Source organism: Bubalus bubalis, chromosome 4 (genome assembly GCF_019923935.1).
Source record: "Bubalus bubalis isolate 160015118507 breed Murrah chromosome 4, NDDB_SH_1, whole genome shotgun sequence".
Taxonomy (NCBI): domain Eukaryota; kingdom Metazoa; phylum Chordata; class Mammalia; order Artiodactyla; family Bovidae; genus Bubalus; species Bubalus bubalis.
Genome location: NC_059160.1, coordinates 2787843 through 2801989, shown reverse-complemented (window position 1 = coordinate 2801989; position 14147 = coordinate 2787843). Strand labels below are relative to the sequence as shown.

The 14147-nt window shown below is 57.7% G+C and overlaps 1 protein-coding gene across 3 annotated transcripts in view; it reads left to right on the top strand.

The window, feature by feature from the left end:
- Positions 1-14147, top strand: part of TBC1D22A (TBC1 domain family member 22A) — a 323966-nt gene that overhangs the window by 224112 nt on the left and 85707 nt on the right. For all 3 annotated transcript variants that reach the window (XM_044940746.1, XM_006074970.3, XM_006074969.3), the window contains exon 12: positions 10842-10937. In XM_044940746.1, the coding sequence (XP_044796681.1) occupies positions 10842-10937 (96 nt within the window). The remainder of the gene's footprint in view (positions 1-10841; positions 10938-14147) is intronic.

The window sequence follows — 14147 nt, the reverse complement described above, 5'->3', positions numbered from 1 at the left end:
CACTCCTGGTTTAAGTCTTGGCTGCAGATTGGTGCTTGAGGCCTTTTGAATGTTCGGTCATTGGGAGCTGACAAGCTTTGTCCATGACTGGGAACGGGAACACGGCCTTCCTTCCCTTAATCAGTGTTTTGGTCATTTTCTGAATGCCGCTGTGTGTAGAAGCTCTGGGCCAGCTCCCGCGGGAGACCCAGGAGAGGGCAGGGTGGGTCCTTGTCCCCAGAAGTTCACAGTGCAGGCGGCTCTCAGACCTGAGAATGAAGAGTCTGGGCCGGGGACCAGGAGACTGGGGTTCTGCTTCTGCATCGTGCTCAGAGCGGACATCTGTTGGTCCATCTGAGCCTTGTCCACCTGGAGGCACATTTCCTGGTGCCAAGCACTGAGCAGCGTGAAGACACGGGGATGTGAGACCCAGCTGCCGCCTGCAGGGAGCACTGAGCAGTGTGAAGACGCGGGGACGTGAGGCCCGGCTGCCGCCTGCAGGGAGCACTGAGCAGCGTGAAGATGCGGGGACGTGAGGCCTGGCTGCCACCTGCAGGGAGCTCTGAGCGGCGTGAAGACGCGGGGACGTGAGGCCCGGCTGCCGCCTGCAGGGAGCACTGAGCAGCGTGAAGATGCGGGGACGTGAGGCCCGGCTGCCACCTGCAGGGAGCTCTGAGCAGCGTGAAGACGCAGGGACGTGAGGCCTGGCTGCCGCCTGCAGGGAGCTCTGCGCCAGCCAGACATCGTGATTTCTCAGGACGAGCTCACACCCTCCGATCTCGGCTGACACCACCAGAGGCTGTGCCACGTACACCTCCCCACCACCGTCTGCTCCCGTAGTCCCCTGGCTGAGTAACCCCCGGGACCCCAGTCCAGGAGGCGGAAAGCCCGACATTTTGGCCCAAATCCATGTCCTTTAGTGCTTTGTTGTAGCAAATGAGTGGTCTGCCCCTGTCCAGGTGGACACAGGCCCCGTGGGGTCTGCAGGCCATGACTGCTCTGCTCTGGGAATCCACCTCATTCGTTTACTGCAGAACAAGAGTTTACAGAGACCCCCTCATGAGGCCGCCAGCCATGCGGGCATGCTGACAGAGGCGGGCATCCAGAGACCCTCCTCTTCTGGAAGTACGTGTGTGGCCCTCGCTCCCTTAGGATCCTGCCCCTGCAGTGCAAACCCCGAGGCCTGTCCTGACGTCCTGAGCCAACGTGGCTGCTGGCCCAACACTCACTTCTCACGGAGGAGCCCGAGGTTCACCGGGAGCTGAGCCGTCTGTCTGTCTTTAACAGGGTTCACACTCGGGCTCTCAGTGAGACAGGTACTGGGGTGTCAGCTTCGTTCTCGGGCTCTGTCCAGGTGCAGAACTTGGTGCCGTGTCTGTCAAATGCCACCCTCACCCCAGACAGTAGACATGCGCTCTGCCCCACGTAGATGAGCCCATGGCAGCCGAGGCCGGGTGGGAGCTGGGGCGGGCCCACTGCCCTGTCTTGGAAGGCAGAGGGGTCCCCGTGGACCCGTGTCTTCAGCAGGGGAGGCCTTCTAAGGAGCGAGCTGCACACGTGTGTCCTGATGTGTGGTGGGGACTCGGCAGTGAGCCCTGGAAGGAGACCGCACAGGTCTCAGAGTCAGCCAAGGGAGGCCATGGGATGGGGCAGGGAAGGGAGGCCGAGATGGGGGGCCTCCGAAGCCCCAAGAGTGGGGAGGTGCCTCTGGAGAGACCTGGGGGGAGGCAGGGCTGGGCTGTGGTGGGGGTGTAGGCACCGGTTCTGAGCACGCTTGCCAGACAGGCAGGGTGTGCCGCCCTCGCTCTCCTGGCCATGCCTGGGGATGGCCAGGCATGCTGGCCTGCTGGTCCAGCAACGGGCAGTGCTGTGCATCCTCGCAGGGCTGTGATGGGAGCCTGGCTCGTTCACCAGAAGCTGCAGCTCAGTCCCTCTCTTTCTGCTCTCCTGGCTCGGTTCCATCTACAGAGAGAACTGAAGCTTTGAGTTGTTGACTGGTGTCGTGTCATTTCTTGCTTCAAAGAAAAAATAATCAGGACCCACAGCAGGATCTTTTCTCTTTTAATTTGCCAAGAATGTCCTTGACAAATGTTGAACAGCGGCACAGACCCTCAGGCTGGACAGCGTAGCAGAAAGGCCTGGAAGGTGGTGCCCGCAGACCTGCAGTCATCCTCGGCCTCAGGAAGACGCCAGGCCGTCAGGGGTGTGGTGTTTACGTTTGGGGGTGGGGCCCCTAGCTCGGGCAGCCGAGTCACTGACTGTGTGGTGCTGGCTCTGGCCCCGCAGTCCTGCAGAGCTTGTGTATCCATGCGGTTTTGACAGCAGCATCCAAACAACGTCTTTGATTTCATCCATAAAGGAGACGCGCTTGCAGCAGGCAGCGCGGCACTCGCGATGCATGAACGTGTGGCTCCCCCTCCCCCAGCCTCTCCGGGAGGTGACGGGCGGTCCGTGCCCCAGGGGGCCGAGTGTCCTGCGGTCTGCTCCAGTGCCTGTGCTCCGGGGCTGTGCCAGCGTATTTAAAGCAGAGCCACTGTTTGGCTCTTAACTGGTTTTCACTGGTGTGCCTTGTCTGCATTTAAGGATCAAATCCTCCCTTGTGATTCTGAGCCATAGAAGCTTGTAACTCCTTAGGGACTGTCGACTTTTCTTTTGACTAACTGAATATGTAAGCCACTCGTTTGTCGTTTCGGAGGACCGAGGAACGTAGCACTAGAGAACACCTTTCCGACTGTGGATGGGTCATGAGCTGGGTGACGGTTAATTTTGAGTGTCAACCAGGCTGGGCCATGATACCCAGATGTTTGGTCAAACAGTGTTTTGGATGTTTCTGTATAACTTGGATGAGTGTAACCTTTAAGTCAGCGGACTCAGCATAAAGCGGACTGCCCTCCAGAGCGTGGGTGGGCCTCATCCAATCAGTGGGAGGCCTGAATGAAACAAAGGCCAACCTCCCCGGAGCACGAAGCTGTTTTGCCTCCGAAGGGAAGGCCTTTGCAGTTGAATAGCATCAGCTCTCCCCTGGTCTCCAGCCCACTAGACTTCCCCAGCAGATTTTGGTCTTTCCAGGCTTCTACGGTCAATCTGTGTGTGTGTGTGTGTGTGTGTGTGCGTGCTCGCGTGTGCTATGTTATCTCAACACACACACACACATCCTGTGGTCCTGTTTCTCCGGAGAACCCTGATACAGCATCACCCAAGGAGTGGAATTTTTTAAATTCATTAGGAACTTTAAAGGAATTTTTCATATTCTTTGTTAGTTGATGCTTTTTTTCCAGCTTTAAAATGTTCCTCAGAGTTGGGAATTATTGATAATGTCAGAGCAGCTGCAGGAGGGTCACCATCCCTTTCCCAGACCAGCCCTCCGTGTTGGAGGAGCGTCCAGCCAGTGACTCTCGGCATGAATCTGATGGGCCGTGACCTTTGTCACCCAGCCATTGGGAATGCCCTGAGATGTGGACAGACACATGCCAATAAGTATCCGGCGAGAGCTAATAGAGATTGGCATAGAGATAATAGATCAGTCACCGTGAGGCCGGCTGGATGGGCACCAGCTCATTTATGCCTCAAGATGCGGCTGCATAATGAAACGTGATTTACAGTTCCATTACGGAACCAGGCCCCACACACGCGGGTGTCGGTGTGAATTTTAAGATGGCCGTGCTCTGCATCCGTGGTAGGTAATTGTGTAATGCACTGGCCTAGTGATGAATATTTCAAAGGAAGTCATCGCGGAGGTTTTGCTTGCACAGCTGAAGTTGGTGCTCTTGAATCTGCACAAAGAACCGCGAACAATTCCCGTCATTTGAATGGCCTCAGAAATCCATCTACATAAATACACATGCTCGGGAAAATCTCTCGTGCCAGAAGGCCACTCGGTTTTATTTCAGGGCCAAAAATTATAAGGAAAGTTTAATGATGCAATTAAAGGTGAAAAATTGTTCCTTTTATCACCGTTTCTCTATTATAAAAAATGGAAGGAAAACTGTTTCTTTGCCTGATTGCCTGCTTTTCAAAAAGTGTGTGTCGTGCGCAGCTCATTTGCATTTAGCTAATCGTGTAGTCGTTTTGAACTTCCATTCTATCATTTTATAAGCAGACCTCGATCCACTGCAGAGCCTGACACGCGGTTTGAAGAAAACTCACAATGTTAGGAGGTGTCTGGGTCCATCCTCCGCCTCCAGCCAGTGGCTAGGGGAGAGGGGAAGGGCCGAGAGACCCAGGGTCAGTTGGACCGCATTACGTTCTCCTCGTCTGAGCTTCTCTCAAAAGTCAAGGCTTCTCCCCGGGAGTGAAAACGGGCCTGCGGCCCTGCCCGGCTGACGGAGGTCAGAATCCAGGGGTGAGGGCCTCCGAGGCAGAGTCTGAGGGACAGCAGGGACCCTGCGGCCAGATGACACCCCGAGCGGGGCCGGAGCCCCAGGGGTCAGTGGTCCCGCACCCAGTGACCCTGCAAGGGACCGCTGCCAGTCGGTCGCCAGTGTTTTCCTTCTATTTTGATCATCAGAAGTCTTTTTAAATTCTTCATTGGAGTCTAGGTGATGTACGATGTGGTGTTAGTCTCCGCTGTGCAGCAGTGAGCCAGTTATACCTGTGCATACAGCCCCTCTTTGTCAGCTTCTTTTCCCATATGGATCGTTGCAAAGCACTGAACAGAGCTCCCTGTGCTGCACAGGAGGCCTTGTTGCTGTTCAGTTGCTAAGTCGTGTCCGACTCTTGAGTCCCCATGGACTGTAGCCCGCCAGGCTCCTCTGTCCATGGGATTCTCCAGGCAAGAACACTGGAGTGGGCTGCCATTTCCTCCTCCAGGGATCTTCCCGACCCGGGGATCGGATGCGCGTCTCCTGCACTGCAGGTGGATTCTTTATCTCCGAACTGCCGGGGAAGCCCACGTAGGTCCTTATTAGTTACGTGTGTATTTTAAAAGTCTTAAGTGTAGAGAGAAGCACAGCTAACGATGCGGCCCACGCCTGTGTGCTCGCTCCCCAGGTGTGTCAGATCTGACCGTTCATCATTTTTGTTTCAGATTGTTTATTACTTATTTAAAAATTTAATTTCACATAGGCCATTCAGGCTTTCTTCCTTATTTTCCAGAGATAACCACTACCTTGAAATTGGTTTTTATAAAATTTCTACATAACCACTACCTTGAAATTGGTTTTTATAAAATTTATACATGTGATTTTTTTTATTTTCATTTTCTCCACATACATGTACATCCATAAACAATTTGTATGCTCTTAATGAATATTCTGAAACTTTTTATAAACAGCATCACACGTATTTTTTTGCGACTTGCTTCTTGTGTTCAGCTTTATTTTTTAATACTTACTCATGTTGGTGGATGTCGTCGTATTTCCTTTACTTTCGCCTTTCATGGTTTCGCTGCATGAGTGTGTTATAACTTACGCGTTATCCTGTTGAAGGACATCTGAGCTGTCTCTGAGTCTTTTGCGGTTGCCAGCAGCACTCAGTCTTCTCACCCTCTGGCTCCTGCTGTGCCCGGCGTAAGACGGGGCTTTTCTGGGTTACAGGAGGTGACCATCTCGACACCGCACGCTGTCCAGTGAGGCGCGCCCCTGCCCCCAGCACGTGCAGAATTCCTTTCAGCCCACGTCCTCCCCTGAACTCTGCAGTCTTCACAGTTTCTAGGCTTTGCCCGTTTGAAAAACAGGAGCTGACTTCTTTCTTCTACCCACCTTGCTCTCTACATCCCTGCTTACCTGTGAGTGTGAGCAGCTTGTCCTGTTTTCACTGACCACGCAAGGGTGTGCACATCCTTGGCCCGCTTTCCTTACCAGGTAGCCTGTCCTCTTCTGTCTCATCGGGGGATTTGATAAAAAGACGCACGCTGCGGCTCCTGTCCTTTGTCAGTCATACGTGCGCTGCAGATGGGGTTTGCGCGTCTGTGACGTGCACCTTTACCGTAATTCCAGCGCCTTTGTCACACGGAAGTTGTAACTTTCTGTTGTCAAATTTACTGTTTTTTTTTTTTTTTTTTTAATTGATGCTTACGTTCTTAAGGTGTTTGCCTTTGCAGGCTGCTTTGTAATCCACTTTGAATTGGGGCTTATGGCATGAGGTAGGGATCTAATTTTACTCTCTCCTTATGGATAGCCAGCTATTTCAGTATCATTTATCAAATAATCCTTTCTTCCCCAGCTGGTCTGCCCACCCTTGTCTGCCAAAGACAGATGTCCACATTAGCATTAGATTTTGGATGTCTGATCCGATTAGAATGGGAATGGGGCTCTGACGTGGTCATTTCCAAGTGCGTCTGGGATCTTCTGTGAATTGTCTTTTCCTCAGCTTAGAGAGGTTTATGGTTTTTAAATGTGGTGTTTGCTATAGGAGCAGTGTTTCTCCTTGACCTCCAGAATTCCCCGGCCTCAGAATTCCGAGGGTGAACATTTGGTAGGAGACTGCTTCCAGGCTTGTTTTTCACAGAGGTGATGGACAGCGCACTGCCCCCCCAGCCGCAGCCCTGGCCTCCCTGTGGCCGTTCTGCCGGCCCGACGTCACCAGCGGCATGTGGTCTGAGCCCCCGCCACCCTGGTGCTGAGCAGCAGAAGCCCGGCCACTTTCTCTACGCGTGAGGCTTGCAGGGTAAAGTGTGAAAGAGAAAGCAGGAATTTCGTGGCGCTCACGGGAGCCCCTGGCGGTGTGATCCCGTCTGGCCCTGGCTATCTTATCAGCGCTGCTCCGTTTTCTTAATTAGCGAGTAAGACAAGTGACACTGAAGTGATCTGAAACATGATTTGCCAGAATGTTCTCTCGTTGTATTAACCAGAAGCATCAGAATCCTGAGGAAAATATCCCTGACCTGCTTGTTAAAGGGTTGGAGTGTGTGCTCTGCAGACCACCTGGCGGCCCGAGGAGGCTGGAGCGTGGCCTCCACCGCAGGGAGGAATGGCGTGCGGGTTGGGGGCACTTCTTGTCGACCAGTGAGCTCTGCCCTTGTCCCAGCGGACGTCCTTCCCCTCCTCCACGCCTCGGCCTCCTCCCCTGCCTGTGGGCCAGTTGAGTTGGGCCCCGGGAGCAGAGCCCAGGCTTGGACAGGACTGTCCAGACCAGGCTCTCCTGGTTTCTGAAGCCACCCGGGCTCGCAGGAGTTTTTCCTGAGTGCTGGCTCTGGGCCCAGGGCTGTGGCTGTGGGTGCAGGTGGCAGGCGCAGGGACAGGCCGGCAGGGAGGATCAGCTGGGGTGGACGCTGGCCAGGTGGGATGGGGCCCTGGATGCCTTGAGGGGCCGTTTCCTCTAGATCTCCGACAGGGGGAGGTTTCCAGCCAAACAGTGGCGGGATCACAGGGACAGGGGGGCTGAGACTGTGGCAGGCACTCCCCACCACCCCGTCCGCCTCTCCCTGGGGCTGCAGGAGGAAATGAGAAGGTGGCGTCTTTGCCCCTCCTATCCCAGCATAAGCTCCCACTCATGAGGCCTACTTGTGGGTCCCGTCTCCTGCTGAGCAGCCTTGCCAGCTCCCTGGCTTCCGTCTCCTCCCAAGTCGTCTGGAGCCTGGGGAGGTGGGAGAGGAGGGTTTGCAGCCTGGACCAGTGCGTGGCAGCTGGAAGGCCTGGACCAGGGCAGACCCTCCCCAGAGCCGGCTCTGAAATGGCCCCTGCGCTGTGGCTCCCGGGGCGGGCGCTGGGGATGCCCACTGTGGTCATTGAGAGCCCTGCCCTGGGGGCTTCCCGGGGGTATGTCCTTGGTCCCTGGAGAGTGCCGTGTGCTCCCGCATTCCCCGGGCTTCTTGTTAAACGGCCGGTCCTCTTGGCTGATTTCGCACCAGTCGGGAAGGCCCCGATTGTAGGTGCTGGATCCCGAAGGTGATGGAGACCCCCATTCCGAGGGGGCCCCAGCCGTGGGCTGTGTGACGTGCTGCCTCCTCGCCTCTCCCGCTCCGGGCAGCTGATGGTGATATTTATTGTCCAGGTTAAGCTTCATTAAAGCAGAAGCCCACTTTCCATTAGGATATGAAATTTTTATTTATTAAATTGCTATTTTAGTGTAATTTACCAAGTCACTGAAGACAAACAATCCACTTAAGTGAAGCTGTAAACCTCCGTTTTCCCCGAACGCGGTGTTCCCATGAACGTGTGGCTCAGGCTGCGCTCCGCTCGCCAGCTCGGGAACGTCGTGGCAGCAGTTCCCCTCCGTGTTGGCACCGGGGACTGACGTCGTGGAAGACGATTTTTCCACGGGCCAGATGGATGGCTCTGGGGCGATGCAAGCACGTGGCGTTCATTGCACACGGGAACCTAGAGCCGCCGCTGACTGAAGGTACAGACCCACAGCCCGGGGCTGGGGACCCATGTTACGGGACGCAGACTCTGCAGCCCACCCTCCTGAACGCTGAGTGAGGGGCTGGCACCTGGCAGGTCATTCCCAGGCCTTCGCCCGGTGGCAGGGAGCCCCCGGCGGGAGACTCATCTGGAGCCCGTCCAGGGCCCGAGCAGCTGCTGCCGCTCGCCTTTGTCGGCCGCGGCCGTGGTCAATAGGGAAGAAGGAAGGAAAGCACCTCCCTTCAGGACCTCTGAGCGCAGCCCTGCGCTCACACGGATTTGCAGTCCCAGTTCATTTTGCTCACTCGTCTACAGTATTTCAGGCTGAAGGTTTAGTTGAAGCCGGTCTTGGCATAATAGCGAGGGCTTTTGGTTTCTGGCAGAAGGAAATACGAATTTTTTTTTTTCCTCCTAAAGAAAAACATTTTCGATACACATCTCGAAGACTTCCAACAGATAGAAGTTCCAAAGAACATGTCGACAAAAAAACGAGTGAATAGTCAATCTGAGAAAAAAGGGGCTTCCCAGGTGGCGCTCGTGGCAAAGAACCCACCTGCCAATGCAGGAGGGCATAAGGGATGAGGGTTTGGTCCCTGGGTCGGGAAGATCCCCTGGAGGAGGATATGCCAGCCCACTCCAGTATTCTTGCCACGGACAGAGGAGCCTGGTGGGCTACAGTCCATGGGGTCGCAAAGTCAGACGTGACTGAAGCAACTTAACATGCCTTTTATTCAGGTCAACCTGAAGATAATAACCTGGGAGACAGTCTTTCAGAAAGCTCTGAGGACTGTTCCTCCCATTAGAAGCTAAAGCACAGGTATATCTTAGTAGATATTCGTGAGAAGGAGTTCCACATCAGATGGCAGATTGACAGTTTGCCTACTCCAGATCTGCACGTACGAGGCAAGCGGTAGGTCACCCTGAGCCCCACAGGGTTAAGGCTTGCTGTCTCGCCTTGCTGGCGCCGGGGGAGAGCTGCTCTTGGGGGGAGCAGGAGGCCCGTGTCTCCTGGGGGTCTGCTTCACGTGTCGGGGCACAGTGCACGCCGGCGAGGAGCAGTGGCCCAGGCAGAGAGGGGTTTGTGTCAGACACTTTTTGTCCTGCCTTAACAGTAAATTTATTTCATCACACACAAGCTCCGAGAGGGGGAATCCCTAACATCTGAGGAGGCAGGCTACCAAGAGTGAGACTCAGCAGAGAGAACAGGCCGCAGAAAGAGAGCCACAGAGACCGCAGAGTTCAGAGTTACCTGTGATGTGCTGGAAAACAAGTTCAACATGTTCAAAGTGATGAAAAAGGAACACAGTGAGTGAGAAAGGAGGAGGAGAGGGAAACTCACAATTTACAAAGCCGGCCTGAGAAGCCACGCAAGTTTCAAATGTGACAGATGAGTCGGACAGGAGTTGTGATCCAGCTGAAGAGACGACCAGTGAACTGGAAGACAGAGTGGAAGAAAGTGCGTCTCCTGGAGAGATGAGGGGTGGAGCTTGTGAGCAGAGAGGTTGAGTGAAGTGGAGAACACGGAAAAGGCCTCACCCCCACTGCAGCAAGGTTCTGAGGAAACACAGAGAGCTGGAGGGGGATGCAGTGGATGTCTGCCTGGCTGCATGGGTGACGGTTTTCCACAACTGATGGAAGCTCCCCATGCTCAGAATAGCTCTAGCAGAATAAATATTACAAGGAAAATGTGTAACATCCAAGACAAACAGGGTATCACAGAAGCAGCCGGAAAGAGGAGCTTGTTTCCTACCAGGTAGTGTGGCCCAGGACCTTGGGGAGTGAGGCCCAGGACAGCCGCCCTGACCTCCTCGCTGTGTCTGGAACCTGCCGGGCAGCCTCGAGCCTCAGGGCCTTTGCCTTCCTCCCCCACCCCGATGTCTGCACGGATGGCCTTCTTTGGGTCTCTGTTTGAATGTCACGTTAGGCGACTGAGCGCTGTATTTAACACAGCAGCCCCTCCCTGAGCGCCCCTGGTGTTTCCCATCCTTCTTCCTCACCTAGTATTTTTTTGCAGAGGGTGTCGCCATCTTATGCGGATTTAATTTTTTTACTTAGTGAACTGTTAGCAGGATCTCGCACCTGTCGCGCCGCCATGGCACCGCAATGCAGGGGGCACCCTGGGCACCCTAGCTGCGAACGTGGGTGGCGTTTGTCTGAACTGAGGCAGCGGCCGAGGAGGGGCTTGCAGCGTTCCTGCCGTCCACACTTGCGGTCAGCGTCGTGGCCAGGCAGTGCCCGGGCGGGGTGCCTGCTCTGCTGCCTGCCTCCCGGCCGGGGCCAAGAAATCAGCCTCTGTGGGGAAAGCGGGGGCCCCCTCCCACGGGGCTGTGTGGAGTGGGGGCCCCTGAGACTGGCCTTCTATCATCACTGCCCGTCATCCGTGCAGGAAAGCCACGGGGCCTGCTTGCCCTGCACGTCCGCTGTGGCTGGCCGCCAGATCAGAGAAAACCGTCTTTGTTTTAATGAGACGAGAGTCAGGAGCGAAGGCCTTGCGTACCGGCGCGCCGGCTGGCCGGCTCTGTGTTCCCGGCCGGCCCGTGGGGGCCGCACCCTGACCTTCTCCTCTGTTCTGTCTTGCAGTCGGAACCTGAGGGCTTCGCCAATTTCCACCTGTACGTGTGTGCTGCTTTTCTCGTGAGATGGAGGAAAGAAATACTAGAAGAAAGAGATTTTCAAGTAAGTAAATGTCTTTTCAGGAAGGCCCCAGGTGTGATCCCCTTCCTGGGGAGAGAAGGGAGTTAGCTTTAGTTCTCGGGGTCGTTTGCGGAGAAGCTTTGAAACGCGCCGCCCGTGGTCAGCGCTGACCTGCAGGCTGAGACCCCGCGGCCGGGGGCGTAGGTCACGGGGGGCCTGGGCTCTGTCGACACCAGCTTGCTAAGCTTGCTGACACCTGGGCCGCTGGTGTGCGTTCCCGTCACAGTGGCCTGGGGGCCCCTGGGAGCTTCATGATGGCTGTGGGGAGTGGGGCGTTAGGGAAGGGGCAGGCACACCATCAGACAGCCTGGCTGCCGGGCACCCGGGCGCTGTGCGACCCCGGGCTGGTGTCTTAGCCTCTCTGACCCACGTTCCCGCAGCTGCTGAGTCCCCGTTCCTCAGAGGCTCCGTGCTTGCCCGACCCAGGGGCTCCAGGCGGGCTGAGTGCCTGCCCGTCTTCACCCCACATGTGCCCGTGTAATGTGCGCGGCGTTGCCCCCGGGGGGCCCGGGCCATCGCGGGTGCGGTGAGGAGGCCCGTGGTCAGGCTTTGCGCCCCCTGGCCCCTTAACCTCCTCGAGCCGCTCTTCTTCCCGCTGAGGGAGGGAAGGAGGCCCTGCCTCCTGGGTGGCAGCGTGGTGACAGCAGCCGGCTGGCCTGTGGTCCCTCAGCCCCTGCGTGTCCCACCCCACGGGCCTTGCTCGTCCCGCCGGGGGCTGCGGGGAGGACCCGGCCAGCCCCCCTGACTGCCCAGGCCTTCCATCCTGGCCACCGGGAGACACTGGGCAGGGAGGGCCTCTGCCCGGCCCACAGAACCCGGGGCCCAGCCTGCCCTGCCTCCAGGTGGGCAGCGGGAAAACAAGGTCATTTTCCCCCCGCTCTGCTCGGGCATGTGGAGGTGCAGAGAGAGGCAGGCGCTGGGCCAGGTGACCGAGTGCGGGGAGTGGATGCAGGCGGCGGGTCTGGGCTCCTCAGGGGCCACCATCCACGCAGGCACGGGAGAGCCTGCTGGCCAGCCGGACCATTCACATAAAGAGAGAAGGCCTGGCTTCCCTGGCGGTGGCGGCCAGCGTCCAACCCCGCGCCCCGCCAGTGCTCACCTCGTGGACAGGTGACGCAGGGGCCCGGGTCCCTGGCTGATGCCGTCACAGGTTTCCTGCCTCTGTTTCACTGGGGCCTCTGGCTGGGGAATGGTTCCGGGAGGCCCCTGGCAAATGTTGCTCCCTGGCTGCTCCCCTGGGGGCCCGCCTGGTGGGGGGAGGCGGGTAGGAAAGAGCCGGGGGCTGTGAGAGTGCTTGAGAGTGCCTGAGCTCAAGGCCCGTCCCGGGGATAGCTCTAGACCCCAGTGCTGGGCGGTCACTGAGCCTTGCGGGCCTGATAGATGGCTGAGTTCCGGCTGGGGACAGGGGCCTGAAACCACAGAGTGACCTCACACAGGGGCCTTGCCCCTCTGCCCGCTGTTTGTGCCATCTGCTTCCCAAACGGAGGCGGTGCTGCCAGGGCCCGAGGCCGCCAGGAGCTGCCCTGGAGGCGGGGGCCCCTGAGCTGCGCGGGAGGAGGTGCCCAGCGGGACAGCATCCGCCCCTCCTGGCCTGTTAGGACTGGAGGGCGCCACTCGGGCGGCTGGTGGGGACTTTTTGCAGCCTCTCAGGGCCCTGCTCACTGACCTCGAGGTTCACCGGGGCCAGGGAACCGGCACAGCCTGGCAGTTGGCGTGGCCACAACTCTGAGGAGTGGCGAGAGTCGCTCTCCCCTGATCTCGGATCAGACTCAGGCCTGGCTGTCGTGGGGATGGATGGGGGCCAGGCTGTGAACGCTGTGTGATGTGGGGAATTGAACTAAGTGGGAAAGGCAAGGAGAAGAGAAAACAAATTAAATAAAGCACCTTTGAGGCTCTGGTGGGCACAGGGCAATCGTGTGTGGAGTTGTGACATTTCAGGAAAATGACTCTGCGTCCACAGGAGGCGGCCCGGGCGTCCAGCAGCAGAAATCCCCGGAAAAGGCTCCAAGAGCCTCCCTCTGCACAGATCCGTGGTTGCCGCGTGTCGTCTCCGGGGACTCGTCATTTCCCAGGGGGGTGTCTTGAGGAGGAAGGCCCAGCGGTGCGGGCCCTGCAGAGCGGGGCATGGGCGTGGCTCCTGCGTCCAGTTCCCAGAAGCTCAGTGAAGTTGGCCCAGGCCAGCGGTCTGGTTGCGTCCAGTGCCACGAACGTCCTAGAGGGTTGCTGGGTGCCCTGGCTGGAGGGAGGTCCCTTGCAGAGTGGATGTCACCCCTGCCCTGAGCTCTGGGAGCTCGCTGTGCCATCTGTCGAGCAGGGCACCGCGTCCCACCTCTGCCTGCACACCGCCCACTGGCTGCGCACATAGGGTGTCCAGAACCACCTCCTCCCGCACCTGCACCCTGCCTCCCACCCGCTAGAGCCAGGGAGGTCTGAGCCCGTGCCGAGGGCCCGATTCTCCCCTCCCCCTGCCTTTTTCTGAGCAGATTCTGTAGGGTCTTTTGGGGGAGGAGCCTCCCCACGTGCAGTCTTGTCCCCTGGAGGTGTGCCTGGCACACTGAGCTCGCCCCAGCCCCAGTGGGGTGTTTCAGAGTCGGACTCGGGGCCCAGGGAGGGTGGGTGGCCTAGGCCCCACCATCCCCCGCTCAAGCACACGTGGCTGAAGCCGCCTTTGGGAGTCGGGGTTCAGGCCCGGAGCGGCTGTGTGCCCGTGCGTGCACCTCCTCTCCCACAGGCATGCGGGCGAGCTGGGAGTGGCGCTGCCTGGCTCCTCAGCTGGGTCATAAGCGCAGCTTATAAAGCAGCTGACAGCGAGCTTCCCCAGAAGATCGTTCTGTTTTACCCAGAAGCCCAGGCTGCTTCGTTTGGCATTCAGGGACGAGGGGTCGGGGCTGGAGATCTGACTGCAGCCCTTGTGCAGGGCTGAGTGGCCCTAGCCCTGCTGTTGGCAGGTCGCGGGGGCGAAGCACCCAGGCGGGTGGTCCCTGCTGCCCGGCCGTCTCTGGGGTGTGTGACCCAGCAGCGTGGGAGCAGAGATGCTCTGTGACCTTGGAAGCTCCCCAACATGGGAGCTGGCATCGTGGTTCTCAACGTAGAGGAGGGCACATCCCTTAGGCGCACAAAACGTCAGCATCCTGGTCTCATTTTTCTTCAGTGGGGAGAGCAATTAACGTTTGGTGGACAGAGCACGGGGCT